Source organism: Falco naumanni, chromosome 6 (genome assembly GCF_017639655.2).
Source record: "Falco naumanni isolate bFalNau1 chromosome 6, bFalNau1.pat, whole genome shotgun sequence".
NCBI lineage: Eukaryota > Metazoa > Chordata > Aves > Falconiformes > Falconidae > Falco > Falco naumanni.
The window spans coordinates 75,885,397-75,901,269 of record NC_054059.1 but is presented as its reverse complement, the minus strand read 5'-3'; the positions used below and the strand labels follow the sequence as shown (position 1 = coordinate 75,901,269).

Here is a 15,873-nt window from a genome sequence, read left to right as displayed (position 1 = left end):
CCAGTTTTGACTGGATGGGAGGAGAGAAATGAGAATTTACAGCAATCTCTAAGTTAGGTGGTTAAATATCTTTTTAAAAACAAAACCATAAAAGGAAACAAAACCAAAAAAAGCAAAACCCAAAACCTTACTTGCTGATGTGAAGGCAGGCTCCTTTGAATTTCCAAGAGGTACAGTTGCTTTTTGCAAAAGTGTGTATGTTAAGCAGAGCGGACTTTTTAAAAAATAAAATACTTTTTCATATATTGTGTTGAAACAAGCTCACTTAGAATTACCAAACTGTATGAAATTTGTCAATAATTCCGATTAAATTTGAAAATGGTGAAAGTGTGTGTATGCCATAGCTGTAAACTAAAAACAAGTATCTTTCTGAGGAACAGATACTTTTCATTGAAGCAGTTTGCTTCAGTGCTTATCTGTCTTTTGACATGCATAGTCTTTTTGGAAAAAACAGAGAGATTGGGTGTGGGTTTTTTTTACCCTTATTTGAAGACACCAAAATAGTATAGTTCAGGAATGAATTAATTCAAGACGAAGTGGGTGTTAGTAAGAGCAGAAGACCAGGATTTTGTTTTCACAGTATGCGATAAGGAATTGTGCTGGCATACAACATTGCTGGATACTTATGAGCAGAAGTAGGCAGTCTGCTCTGAAAAAAAAAACCCCAACAAACCACTACAATTTTAAGATTGTACAGTGACAGAATGAATGAATTTTAAATATGAAGAAGTTTCTAGTATATCCAGAACTTTTAGCATAGCATAATTTCAAATGCTGGATTTCCATTTGAATTGAATTTCAGCTTCTATCCAGGTAGAATTTACACAATCTTAAGTAAAAATGAAAAAAAAATCTGTAGTGAGAAACATACAGTATCAGTCACATTGTAGCTTCTTTTCCTGTAGTCTTTTTTATTAGCAGTATTGACTATAATACTTCTGGGTAAGCCTGTTTCATGTATAATACGCCGCATACTATGAAGGGACATCTACATAAATTTCAGGTATCTTTCAACAGATATTGGAAGCTGAAGTTTAAGATGTTTTTAAGATGGTGGGTTTACAGCTGTTTAGCCTTGGGGATTCATTTACCCTGAAAAATTACCTAACTTCCTTACTGAAGCTTTTCCTTCTCCAAAATAAAAAAAATAATTAAAAAGAGAGGAGCTATTCTATGGGATTGATGGTTGGAGAGTCTACATGGTGTAATTCAGTGGTGAGTAGCTGTTTGATGTTATACAGATAACTGCTAGATTTTAATTAAGAAACAGCTGTCTTCTGTCTTATGACTTGGTTTATCCTGTTACACTAATCCTCATTTGGTGTAATGCTGATTGCTTTTCTAGATTGAAAAGTGCTACTTAATACATGGCTGAAAAACAGGAAAGGTTAGAAAATTTAAGATAAAGGCATTCATTTGTCTATTCGTCAGGTCATTGGCTTTATGTTAGTGCATAGGAGCTATGAAAGAGTCTCTAAGAGTCTCTGATGTGAAGTACTTGGAGCACACTTTCTGATAGGCTATAAGCTGATAATCTTTGATTGGATGTGTTGTCCCCATTGCCAGTGCTTAAGTAAAGCGACTCAGGTTAAATGGTTAAAAAGAAACTGTGTAATGCTTGGTTTGTGTCTGGGTACAGAATCTTGGTTTATGCAGAATGGAGGACTTTCAGAAGGTTGTGTGTGCATATTATATGTATCTAGTGCATCGTGAAAATAAATCAGAAAATACAACCTACTGTGTGCTTTATATATCCTTTGATACGACCTTCACGTTATTAGTTTTACTTGTGTGACTCTTCAGGAGCTTCGATCACGAGAAGAGGAGTTGACAAGAGCAGCTCTTCAGCAAAAATCTCAAGAAGAATTACTTAAGCGCCGTGAACAACAGTTAGCAGAACGTGAGATAGATGTACTGGAGCGTGAGCTGAACATCATGATATTCCAGTTAAATCAGGAGAAACCCAATGTGAAGAAGAGGAAGGGCAAATTTAAAAGAAGCCGGTTAAAACTTAAAGATGGACACAGAATTAGTTTGCCTTCAGGTTTGTGATTTTTTTTTTTTAAAAAAAAAAAAAGTTCACTATGTATGTTACGATCAAGTATGCAGGCTTCAGTTCCATGGGTAATGTTTTCAGAATTGGCTACTGTTTTAATTCATCATCCAGTCTTTCTACCCTAATAGTACAAAAGGGTATGGTAAGATTTGTATAGCCCTCCCCGCCCTGCCCCCCCCCCCCCCCTTTTTTTTTCCTTTTCTCCATCCCCTGTCCCAGCCCCCGTGTCCCCTCCAAAAACCACTTTCCTGTATCATATTCTTGTATGTACTAGTCCTGATTTCAGCTGGAAGACTCGTTTTACCTAATTCAGCTAGAAGTCCATTGTATCTGGAGGGAAAGGTTACTAGCATGGGAGCCACATGGTTTAAGACTGGTTCAAAGTTCAGATTTTTGCTACCTTTTTTTTTTTTGTACAGATAGAAAAGTACCTTTTTATCACATCCTGGAACATTCTAACATGATCAAATACTAGTGCTGTTTACCTTAAACTTAAAACACCTAGCAGAAAAACAGCACTTTGTAAAGGCTGGAGGTACGTGTGTAGTAAGTCCAAATTACATGCTTATTGCAGCCCCAAATACAACACAGCAGTTATGATCTTTGGTGCTTTACTTCTTGCAAGAAAACGCTGTAATAGCAACAGAAGATATTATTTCAGAATACAAATATGGTATAATTTGAATGTTAGAGCATTTAATTCCACCCATGAATGTATTAAAACGCCCCCTTTGCAAAGGGGATGTGGTTGTATAGTTGGGGTTTTTTTAGTTTCTGGTTCAGTGGTACCTTTTTAACGTTGCCATGAGATGACGCTATGGAAACTCAAGATTATGCCGATGGTTAGAAAGCCTTCAGCAGTGCTGATGGAAGTGTGGAAGATGGAAACCTTCAGTGGCTTCCAGGTCAAGTCTGTCAGTTTAGTACTCATACAGTAAGAATCTAAAGTCACACTGACACAGGTCTGACCAAATCATATCTGTCTAGTAGTTGGAAAGAGACAGAGGGTAGTAGTATTTAGAATACTATTTCAGCACTAGTAAAATAAATTTATTTTCTTTACTTTAGAAGTAATAATAACAGTAAATATAAATCACACTACAGCCTCCCACATAAGCATGTTAGATTGCTTTATGCTGGATCACGAGCTTAAACTAAATATTTGGTCCATTGTTTCCAGTTCTGCTCATATTTAACTTAAAGTGTTTTTCAGAATATCGCTTACCACTTAGTTCTTTGTTGTCCAGAATCACCCAGATGAGCTTGTCTGTGAAACAGTTCTGTTTTAACAATAGCATACAATGTAATTGCACTGGTGATGGGGATTAGAGGGGCATATTGTCAAATTTTATTTCATAAGGTTTTTCCTTCTTGCCAATACTTGTTGTTCTTTTTTTACTACATTGCTATAAATATTTGAAATTCTGTAGTTTGTTGTCTTATTTTTCTGACATATTGATAGCTACGGCTTCTTTGTTAACGCTGCTTTTTATGTTGTATATGAATTACGTTGTTAAAAAAATAATTAAGGCAAATCTGATTTCCGTGAATATTGATTGATTGATTTGAGATGAAATACTGAGATTTTTCTTTCCCTCTGTGACAACCAACAAGATTGAATAACAGCTTGTGATGTGGATGTGTCTCAGTTTGGGTCCACTTGGACCTGCCTGCTTTTGGTGATGTTACTGCAAACCTGTCATACAGTGTCTGTGGAGGTGTGAAATCCTGCCTGTTGGACTCAGTGTTTAAATTGTTACATTAAGAGTTAAAGTTTGTCAGCGTTTTTAATAGGAACATCTCCTACACTGGAAAGTCTTAATTCATTATATAGCTTTAATAGTTTTAAGAAGTACAGCATTATAATCACCTGAAGAGTTTTTTTTTTAGAACATTAAAACTGATCCGTTTTACTCCCTTATAGATTTCCAGCACAAAATAACAGTGCAGGCATCCCCCAACCTGGATAAGAGGAGGAGTTTGAACAGTAACAGCTCTAGTCCATCAAGTAGCCCCACAATAATTCCTCGACTTCGAGCTATACAGTGTAAGTCTCCACCATTTCTATTTGTTCATTTGGTCAATAGAGACTGTTTATTCCATCTACTCACTGAAATACCCAGAGTGGTATCAGATTCCAGAGAGATTCTGTCTGATTTCTAGGTCCCCTAACTTGTTCTAACATTTGTAACTTGTTCTTTGATGGGAGGGATAATACGGCTAAAATGCTAGCTAATCTTCAGTAATGCAAAATTATTGTGAATGTTTTAAATCATATCTTTCCTTAATCTATTAATCTTCTTGATTAATCACTTTGTAAACTGACAGGGATAAAAGAATGAGGAATCAAAATTTATAGTGTCAATGGGCAAAGCATCACATTTAGAACCCATGTAAGATGGAAAACAAGTTTTTATTAGGTATTGGAGTTGATAGAGGAAACCAGTTATGGACTACCAAGGAAAAAAAAAAAGATTCAGAGAATAAGGGTGTCATGTAAGATGGAAAGGCCAGCGAATCAACCAGCAACCCAACTTGCTTATGGCAAGAGAAGCAAGCTTTAAGCAAATATAAACCCAGAAGGAAATGAAGAAGAGAGCTTGCTTTAGTTTTTTTGAGAACAAGAGAAAGACAGAAAAATAAAATTGTCAGTACACGTGTAGATTTACATTATTCTATGTAACCAGATGGCAGAAGGAGAGGTGTGTTCATGCTCATGTAGTGGAGGTACCTTGTATGGAAGAAGACTGTGCATATTGTTACAGTGAAGCCTGCATTTATATTTGGGAATGACATATGTAGAGATAAACAGTTCCTACAGGATTCACTGCATATGTACTGTCTGATCTACTGTGCAAAGCAGATTGTCTAATTATCCATATTCAGCATGGAATGCCTTAAGCTTCTCTATATGAAATCAGTGGAACCTGTTCCAGCTGATTGCTTGTGGATGGTGTCTGTCTTCTCTTGCAAGGAGAGTCGCCTCTGAGGGAAATTACTTCAGAATCTGACTTTATCAGATGTAAATAAGGAGGAGGGGAAACCAAAATGCATGGGGATTTTCTTTTCTGCATACTGTTCTGTAGCTAGTATATGAAGTTTTATTTATTATTGACCAGCCTGAAGCTTTCTTTAGAAGTTTGGATAGAAACCAGATCACTCATCTCCTTTGGAATACCTCTGCCTTATGAAATCTTTTTCATTATTCATGTCTAAAGGAGAAGTGGTCTTTTCTGGCAGTAACTTTATTTTTTGTTTGAACTGTAACTGACATAGTTCCGTGGGCGAAGACCATTACTATCCATGTGTTACAAATAAAGGAGAGAGGTGGACAAACCCTTTCTTAATGAAAATTTAAGATGGAAGGAAAATTACATAAATTATTTTTCAGAAGTTAGCTGACAAAGTATCTGTGTTGATAATGGTTTCCTGACTTCAAACCATGTGGTGGGTTTTTTGGTTGGTGGGGTCTTTTTACTGCAGAAAGGTAAGAAATGTTTTTCTTAGTAAAATGTCATAATTACATATAAACAGGACTGTCTCATTTTACCTTTGATTCTCCTTGCTCTGTATGGAAATGCTTGGAAATGAAGCAAATTTCGAAATCATGCCAATACATGACAACTTAAGGGTGTTTTTTGGTGGTGTGGTGGTGGTTGGTTTTTTTTTTGTTTTTTTTTTTTTTTTTTTAAGGCATAACCATATGTAAGCTATAGCAGTACCACTCCTTGCATATGTGCTAAGTGTCACTTGGGATTTTTCTTTTTTTCTTTTTCTTTTTTTTTCTTTTTTATTTGAGCAGGCATTTCTGTTTGTAGGACTAGAACATACAAAACAAGATAAAGGCTCTCCTTTAAAAGTACACTTCTGTTTCTGAGTTTGGATCCCTAGACTTTACCTAAAAGCTTATCAGATCTCTCAGGAGTATCTACCTGAAACAATTTAGCTTCCACACCCATCTGCACCTGTGCAAAATAAAGTCTCTTTCCCACAATAATGTTTTATCTTGATTTAACTTCAAAGTGTCTTTGTTTCAAGAAGACTTGCTCAAATACAGGTGATTTGAAGAGGCATATCTAAAAATTGGTTACTTGATTGCTTCACTTTGTTGTGACTCTAGCTTCCAATTCTAGAAGCTTTTTAAAATTAAAATAAATATCTAGTTAATTGTAAATCTTGTTATTAAAACAAATTCTACTGACTTTGAAAGGTGTTTTAAAGGAAGGAGGAAAACCAGTAAGATACATATTCCATAGGTCCTGGAATGTGGTTGAAAATGGGAGTGTAAAGAAGGTAAGTAGAGTGCCATACTACAGGGAAAGCTGTGCTGGCAAGGTGGTGTACGGTGAGGCAGGAGGAGAATCCTGTGCAGTGCAGGAGCAGCAGAACCACAGGCATGTACATGAAAATCTACTTGCCCGGGTTTGGTCCTAGAAAGAGGATCCTCTAAACCCTACAGTAAAAACCTGCTATCAAAAGACGCTTAATGCCTTTATAGGTTTGGGCTTTGTGACCCGAAGATAAAAATATATGGGAAACAGTTCCATTTCTGAAATCAGCTTGACTAAGTTCTCTACTACATTCTCTTAATTTTTCCTCAGTGATTCCCAAAACAGATACACACACAACTAATGGCCGAAGAAACAGTGTATATGTGTACCAGCAGGATGTAGATATCACAAGTGAATATGAACTTCCCAGTGGGGTTATGAAAAAAGGCAAGATTTCATTATGTTTCAAAGGTGCTGGTTCTGTTTAACTTAACAGTTGAGACAGTGACAGACTAAGCATTTAATGAAGGTTAGACACTTTCATAGTATAATTAATTTTGGCTTAGTGAGAAAGAAAACATTCATCATTGTCACAATTGGAATATTCTGTTTCGTTTGATACCAGTTGTTCCACAGCATATATTTTCTTCATTGGAATTTAAGTGCTCAGTCTAATTCACTTGTCTGAATTACCTACATAGAAGGTTCTCCGTTAAAGAGAGCATGGAAAATATGATTGTTTTGCTGCTTTATCTTTAATTGGGGTCTCTTGTCAGCTCATAAATTATTTTTCTTGCTTGCTCATCTTTTTGCATCAGTGCAGTTTGTGTGGTGGTTTTTATAAAATAAAATCTCAAATTTTGTCTACACTTCATTGTGTAACTGTGTCAAAATGGTTTTGCAGTGGAGAAAATACTCTGTTCTGTCAAAATATTTTGATTTAAAAAATACTATTTATTTGTGCGGTTTTTTGTTTGTGCTTTTAAATCCAAACTCTAGTAACTTCAGATGAAAGCAACAGAACTTGGGGAAGGAGCACAACTTATCACCAAGAAGAGTTTGAAGATGTGAAGAGAAGTTTCAAAAAGAGAGGTTGTACATGGGGACCAAGTTCAGTTCAAACAAAGGATCGTGCAGATTGTAAGGACAAGTATGTGTACTACATCTTGCTTGTTTGATAATACTAAGCGTTCTTAGTAACTGAATCACTAACATAAGTAGTAAGTGAGAGAAGTTCTGCAGTCTCTAGTTACAGCTAAAGCTCAGTCCTTACTTGCAATTAATTTAGGAGTTATGTTAATGGTGGATGGCTCTCCCACGTAGACTTAAGGATAAAAACTTATCTTGAAGTTTTAGTGGCGCTTACCTATTACCCTTTGTCTCTGGTTTTTGAGATTTGGAACGTACTGGGAGGCTGAGCTACTAATGCACTGGCCTGTGCTACTAATACTATGGCCTGTCTGTCTGTCTTGCCCCTCCTCACATTTACTTGAGGAGCTGCAGGCATGGCCTCCAGTGGGCACTTCCAGTGCCATTAAATAAAACTGACTCACTTTGCATACGTGAAACACAATTCACACCAGCAACATCGTTTACACTGATAAAGGTAGGGTGAAAGGGGTCTGAAAAGCAGCTGGACACATTCACTTTCAGATTATTTTTTCTGATTGCTCAAAACTGGAGGTTATCGTTTTTTCTGGAGCAAGAGATCCTTTTCCTTGTCTCTTCTAGTATATATAATTACTTATAGTGCCTTTTTCTTTTTTCGTGGTGGAGATCTCTACTCATTTACCTGTGGCAGTAGTTGGTTCCAGATCATCTGTTAAAACCGGCTTTAGGATATTTTTGTTTAGTCACAATGCTTAATAAATTTCCAATATTTGCGTCATTCCTTTGACACAGTGAAACTATTTTCAAGGTTTCCACCAACTTTTGTTCTTCGGTAGGTAGTCAAGGCCTATTCTTTTCGTTGTCTTTCTTTTGTGGCCTGAAATTTTTATGTTATAAGGAATAGCTGATGTAGCACATGTATCAATTTATAATCATACGACTCTGTGCTATCACATATATATAACTTTTGCTACCTGTGGAAAGCTTTACTGTTTTCAAGTTCTGTACTGCATGTTTATAGTTTAAAAAGAAAGATATTTGAGTAATTTTCTGTAAAAGCGTATATAAATATAGTATCCTCTGTAATATCAAAATAACTATTGTTATTTCAGAATAAGACCCCTTTCAGATGGCAGCAACCCTTGGTCAACTGTTTTAATGAAAAATCAGAAGGGTGTTCCCCTAGCTTCCCTATTTGTGGACCAAGGTAAGAGCTATTTTTGAAAAAAATGGAAGTTGCCATATCGTGACATTAGGTCTGTCGTGGCATTAGATGTTAAAATTGTATTGCTCGAATTCCTCAAGAATTATGCAGACTATTAGAAGAGTAGTCATGCTACAAAAAAACTACGGTAAAAAAATGCAAGTGTTAACATCTTTACATTTCCATCATTAGCAACTAAGAAATATATATAGTGTGTGAGCAGTACCACATAGGGATTTTTGCCCCTGTACATTTTTTAGTTGCCGGCTGATCTGTATATGAGATCTGCAGTCATCAGGTTTTAGTTTCATCTAAAACCAAACATCTAAATCAATAATTATCTTGTCATTAACGATCATTTAAATGTCTTTAATTGTTGGTGGGCTCTGCACAGTTATTTTAAAAAAATGCTACACTCTAAGTTTTCAAGAAAAAAATATGTAGATTTCAAACCTTAGTTGTTTAGGCAGGATTTTGGGATTTACAGGTAAATCACAAGTAAAAACATACTTAATCCTCTTAGGATCAGGAACATAATAGACTATAATTTTCAAATCTACACAGTTTCTGTGCTACAGATTCTGTTATCTGAGAAAATTAAGTTACCAGTGTCAGGAGAAAAACTGTGATATAACTTGGTGTCATACCAGCAGCTAGATTTATGCCAGCTGGAAGAGGAAATGGTAAGGTGCTTGGGCACTGCTCCCGGCCACCCACCCCCCTGCAGCCCCCCAGGAAAGAGGCATTTTCATCTTTGTATATACTGGCAGGGGTATAAATCAAGGCTACCATTAGCTTACTCTAAATCCCTGTATACAGACATTTGGAGATTATAATATACTTTTACATATTTGCATTTCAAATACTTATTCTGTAGCATTCAGTAGTTTACAGTAGAATAACACATGTAAGTCCAATTATACCTTCCATTTTATTTGTCATTAGGTGTGAGATGTCAAACTTATTTTTATTCCAGACAACCATTGCCTAGTGAATTGGAAAATTTTCTAGTAACTCACTGGATTTTGGAACACAGCTTAATTGAAAGTGTTGCAAAGAATGTGTTCCAGATCTTACCTGGCAGTTTGTGTATAGTACATTACTTCACTGTAGTCCATACACAGAAATATTTTCTGTGTTATTTGAAAAGCACTACCAAAGTCTTGTAAATCCTCAAATATCACAGACAATGCAAAGACAATACCTGTTCTTGAACTGTGTTGGGTGTGTAAAGACTGGAAGATACATTATGCCCCTCTTAAAATAAAGGTAAGTCTTTCAGACGTGGAAAACTTAGTTTGTTCACAGTTAACTTATGCTCAGGAAGGCAAGCTGCTTCTAATAGTTTGCCTTTGACTTGCTAAAAAGGTGAAATTGTAGCAAATGGTACTTCTGCTACTTTAAAGGCTATCAAGAGAACATGAAGATGTTTAGGCTTAGGATACGTTTCTGAATCTTACAGTGTGAGTCTCTGAGCTTCTAACTACTTTCTGAAGGGGACATACAGTATACCTCAAGATTAATACTTGTGCAAGTGAAAGGAAATAACGATGTACATATGCAGACATGCAATAGCAAAATAGCTGAATTGCAATCTTAACATATACTGTAATGTTTTATAGGTGTCTGTACTGATAAGAAACTTCTCCCTGAAGGTTTGGACAGTAAAAGACCAAAGCCGATTAAGTTGCCGAATCAGGCCTATATTAATCTACCTCTTTGGAAAGATGATCAGGGAGAGAATACAGTAGAACATGAGAGCTTTGAAGAAGGAACCTCTGCTAGTTCTACAAGTAGTACTCCTCAAATGACACCTACGAACAGTCTGAGCAGGACGCCACAGAAAAAGAAGACTGATTCAGTTCTGTATGGGTGTGCTGTCCTCCTCGCATCTGTCGCGCTGGGCTTAGATATCAGAGAGCTGAACAAATCACAGGGTCCAGATGAACTCTTGCCTAAAGATGAGAAGAAGAAGCGTGATGGAATATTTCAGCGTGCTTCAAAATTTCGCAGGAGTGCCAGCCCTACGCGACTGCAGTCCAAGAAAGAGGAAGCAAACGCTCCATCCCTAAATCCAGCTGCAAATACTGTGAATCTTCTGTCTATGCCCTCCATTTCCACAAAATGCCTACTTCAGTCTGACAGTGAAGATGCGTTTGTAAGCACTGTGCTTGGTGATTGTGGCCCATCTAGTGCCACTGATGACTTTTCATCTGAAACCTCTGAAAGTAAGAGAGAGCAGAGGATACACCTGGCTCCTAAAACAGTTTCTACACGATTAAAAAAACAGCCTTTTAATCTTTGTCTGAAACACGAATCTCAAAATGTGCCAAATGATTCCTTTACAAAGTTAAGTGTGTTGGGTCACAGGCGAACCTTATCAGATGGGAACAATTTTCAGACCACAGGTGAGTAATTAAGAACTTAGTGTAAAGGATTTTTAAGCACAGAAACAGAAAATGTAGGGAAACTAACCATTTACTAGTGAGTTGCTAAGATTTTTGTTACAGTTACGCGTTAGCTGAGCCACCTTAACAGCGTGTGGGTAAGCCCTCTGTGTCTGAACCCTGAATAAACTAGTTGCGCTTGGAATAGTGTCCTGTTAGGAGTGTTGGTATGGAGATTTAAGGGAAAGAGATGGTTTATTTCAAGGCGATATCTGTTTTTCTCAGGTGTTGCAAAAATAGGTTTCCCTGGTCTTTTCGTGTTGTCGAGAACCTCCTTTCTGAGAAACGTACAATACTAGCATTGTGGCTGAAATAAACTGAGAGTGCCAGGTGCATGCATTGAGTAGTTGTGGACTTCCTGAGACTGAGAATATGCTTGTTTAATTTTAATATAGTTTCACAGTCCACATAGGTGAGTGATTAAGCATCATTTTAGTACTGCACATTTTATTAACTTCAAGAAAAACAAGTCTGGTAAGTTTTGATTTGCCTGCTTGACCTAGAAGCTATGTCACATGTTCCATAAATCCTTAAGATAAGCTGTTGATAAAAATGGTCTTTAAATCTGGTTTCCATGTAAATGGATAAGTTCATGATTAATGAGGTTTTGAAAAGAAGTTCTAAATTTCAATACTGGCATTCTGTGGTGTCTTAAATGTAATATTCTTCACGGTACTCTATGCATATGTAATTACTTATAATAACTGGACAAAATTATGGGGCTTTATTCCAGTATTAATATTCATCCAGTTACTGGGTGGTTAATGCTTTATCTCTTTCTTTTGTATCAATAAAAAATAAACTATTGTGGCCTCGAGCAGAGAGTATAGATACAAAAATGTTACTTGAGCACTGCCGGTCCTCTCTTAGGAGGTTCCCCATGGATGTACAAGCCCCTTAATTTTTCGGGGGGGGGGGGGGCGGGAAAGCCACTAGTGATTATGGCAGCTCAGTTTTACAAATAGCAAAGAAGTCACATGGTTTAAATTGTCTCATTTTGTTTGGCCTTTCCTTTCCCCTAGCTAACGGATTTGCTTCAACCGATGATGTCTCCACGTTACCAGTTCTGTCAGTTACTGGAACTCTGCACTCTCCGTCTGTTCAACAAAGAAGCAATCACGGTGGTGGTTCAACTGAAAAGCAGAGCGCTGTCAATAGTATAGCAAGGCCTCGACCTTCTTCTCTAAGAAGTAAAATTGATGCATGGCAGATTATTCCACGTATTATTAAACCAAACTCTAAAGACTCTGAATATTTAGAGGGCAATGTAGATCCAGATGTTAACTTGTTGCCAGATACTGAGGAAAGAACTAACTGCCACATGCCCTCATTACTTGATATTGATGTGGAAGGTCAAAACAGAGACTGTACTGTGCCTTTATGTAGAGTGAAGAGCAAAACTTGTCGGCCATCTATATATGAACTGGAGAGAGAGTTTCTGTCATGAGTGCCTTTCATTTTAAAAATGTTTGCTTTTTAAAGGGGAACAAATGCAAAATTCTTGTCCATCTAATGCTTTGTGCTGCTGTTTTCTGATGTACTGTGACAAATAGTACCAAAATTATTAAATTGGGCAGCTAATTAGGAAAATGTAGTGGATGCCTTTTTCGAATGTTCCTTGGAATCCCAGCTAATAACTTTAAAAGCACAATGCTGCAAAATAGTATTCTAGATTAATTTTATAAATATATTTTGAATGACTAAAAGAACATATCCGCCTCCTCCTGCAGTGTCACGGAAGTTTTCTTTAGGTTTGAGGGGTTTTGCTAGATATTTAACTTTTGCACATTGAAAAAATGAATGACATAACAGTAAGGTTGTGTTCTGTCAAGAAGAGTTTTGCTGAAGAAGTGGCTGTCTGCACCTTGCCTCTGTGGCCTGTAGAATTAGGGAGTGGGGCAGGGGATTTAAGGTGCTGGTGCGGGAAGCTCTGTTCACTCCTCGTTAAGTAGCTGGTTACTTTTCAGCATTTGATACTGAAATTGGCTAAGGACCAGCAGCTGAATTTGCAGTCTTTGCCCTTGCTTTTTGTGAGAGCTTTCAACTGTGTGCATTAGTTTCTCCAGAAAGTTACACCACTTGTATAAACACCTAGGTTTCAGCCACCGTACTGATTTGAGAGGGTAAACCAGTATTGCGATTGGATTAAAGGTATTTGACATACTTTATAATGTGAAACAACATTCCTTGTTAGGTAAGGATACACTGGAACATAAATATTTGTACTCTTAAGCTTTTGAAGACTACAGTGTTTGCACTGAAAACAATATTCTTGGTTCGGGATTTTTTGTTTGTGGTGGAGGGGTTTGCCCCCATTCTTGTTTTTTAAACTCTGCTGCACCTTGTATTGAGGAAAGATGATGGGTTTTAAGGATGATTGGGCTTGATTTTAAGTGAGCCAACAGTGCATTTTACTGCACTCAAATTTTAAAACTGCAATAATTTAATATTACATCTTTCAGTATGATTTCTGTAGCTTTTCTTTCTAAAGTTACTACTGAGCGCTCAGTTGTTCATATTTAGGAATTAAAGGACAGAAACAGATATTCTTGACTGGTTTTCAGTGATAGAAGGGTTCCAGAAAATTGCAGATAGTTAATTGTGGGGGGAGGAACATTTAACCCGATGACACTGACAGTTTGGATTTTTTTACAGTATCACTAAGTGATTAAATAAAACCAAATGTATAGTTTACTTTCCCCGCTGAAAGCATTTCTAGAATTAAAGGAGCATCCCTCATATTCCAGTATTTGAAGTCTTTAATTTTACATATCACTTGATATTTAAATAGTCTTCATAAATAAAAATAGATAATGTTAGAATAAAACTACGATATTGCCACCAGAACACTGTTTTGTTGAGACCTTTGTTTTACACGTTTTCTTCTCCTGTACTCTGGGGTCTGGGAGTTCAGTTGTTCAATAAAATACACAATTGCTTAAAGCTTCGAAACCAAGGGATCAAAAAAGAAAGTGTCTGGCATGCTGTACAGTGGCTACCTTGAGGGTGGCAGATAAATACATACAAAATCATGAAGTCTTAATAGCACAGAGCAGAACGCAGAAAATGCAACTTCCCAGCTCTCAAAGTGAATATAGAAAAGGATTTCCTTAAAGTATTAGTTTACCAAAAGTAAAGACAAAACCACTAGTTGTCTGTAAAACTAAATGCTTGCATAGCAGATTAAGTTATTACATTTTGTTCAAACCTGTTTCTGTTCCAGTATTCTTTGTCAACGTGATTCAAGTTGCATACTGTTCTTTGCCCTTCCTTTAAACTTTAATTTCATCAGAACACTTTAATAGATGAAGTCTTAATATGAATTGTTTTCATAAAATAAAGTCAGGTAATGCACATGGATCAAATTTTAAATATAGCTTGATAGCAGATTTATCTTCAAGGCTTAATTAGAATTTTGGAGCATTATGTGTATTTCAACTCTTTCTTTATCAATTATTCCTGTGTAATACTGAGAGAAAAGGAGTTGATTGTATTACATGTTTCTGAAGAAAGTATCTCTGTTTGGCTTTCTACAGGAAAATCTCAGGTGCTGAAATATTTTTACTTGTAAACTTCTGTTAAGTTCTGTACTTGTAAGGTTTATATAATGTTAAATATTAAATTTTTCACCCAGTGTTTTGTAATCAGTAGTATGAGCATAAAAAGCCCTTTGAGTTGTATTGTTTTCAGTTATCAGTGACTTATCTCTCTTTTAATTAAACAAAGATTTCTATTCCTGTTCAGTGGGTAATTTCCCATAGGAGTGGGACATGTGATATGACCAGCCCAGTGCGTTGTAGGTAATTTAGCAGTTTGTATTCCACCTCTTATTCTGAGACTGTTTAGGTAAGCCATCTCAAATATTTCTCTTACGTGATGCAGGGTTTTTTAAAGCTGTAGCTGTAACGCTTTATAATTGTTTTTATAGTTTAAAATTATAGGCCAGTCTTCACTGAAATTAAAAAGAGAAAAAGAAAAAATTACTGCAATCATGGTTTCACAGTCTGTATTTCACTTGTCACCAGAGAAACTTTCTATAAAGATATAGGAATCTGGTATGCCTTAGGTGATCTGTCTTGGTTAAAAGTATATTTATTTCAATGTAGTTTAATACCCTGACCAAATAATAATTTATGTTGACTGTTTTAGCATAAAACTGAAGGTGCTTACACTACAAAGATTAAGATAAACACTTGACGTGCTGTTTTACAAAACCTGATGATTTAAATGTTTTTATTTAAAAAAATAAATATTTTGTAGCTCCTGTATTGCCAAGTGACCTGAATTTTCTTGAAAAATATATTTTAATGCTTTCTCAACAAGTATAAAGGAGTTCTCTGGCGAATAACCGGGAACTATAGACTATGGGCCACCCAGTTCTTGGAACATTAGAATGTAATTGTTACTTTAATTATCCAGTACAGTAACGTGAACATTCCTGTAATTTTGTGCAATTGATGTGGGCAGAAACATATGGTGTAAGCTTGTTCTTTCTTTCATGTGACTATAGTATGTCTTTTGATGCTTTTACAATGTTGGCTGGGTAGCGATAGAGCAGTGGATAGAAATACATTCTGCGTCTGATTCAGCATCAAGAATACAGGTAAGGAATAACATACTTCTGTTGTGGGGTTTTGGCGGGGAGAGTTTGGTTTTTTGATTTTGAGGGGGGCATGATACTTTGTGTTTTATTTGGAGTTGGTTTTAGGCAAACGAAACCAGTATTTTCCTTGGAATATTTTTTTTTTAACACCTTCATTTGTGAACTTTCCTCTTCTTTTCCCC

At 36.4% G+C, this 15,873-nt stretch overlaps 1 protein-coding gene across 3 annotated transcripts in view; it reads left to right on the top strand.

The window, feature by feature from the left end:
* Positions 1-15,354, top strand: part of MAP3K21 (mitogen-activated protein kinase kinase kinase 21) — a 43,411-nt gene extending 28,057 nt beyond the window's left edge. Inside the window, exons 5-11 of one of the 3 annotated variants that reach the window (XM_040598353.1) lie at positions 1,804-2,044; positions 3,981-4,103; positions 6,658-6,798; positions 7,327-7,477; positions 8,550-8,644; positions 10,264-11,049; positions 12,111-15,354. In XM_040598353.1, coding sequence (XP_040454287.1) covers positions 1,804-2,044; positions 3,981-4,103; positions 6,658-6,798; positions 7,327-7,477; positions 8,550-8,644; positions 10,264-11,049; positions 12,111-12,535 — 1,962 coding nt within the window. In that variant the 3' untranslated portion in view covers positions 12,536-15,354. The remainder of the gene's footprint in view (positions 1-1,803; positions 2,045-3,980; positions 4,104-6,657; positions 6,799-7,326; positions 7,478-8,549; positions 8,645-10,263; positions 11,050-12,110) is intronic. The other 2 variants (XM_040598354.1, XM_040598356.1) reach the window with 2 other exon arrangements.
* Positions 15,355-15,873: the final 519 nt, after the last annotated feature.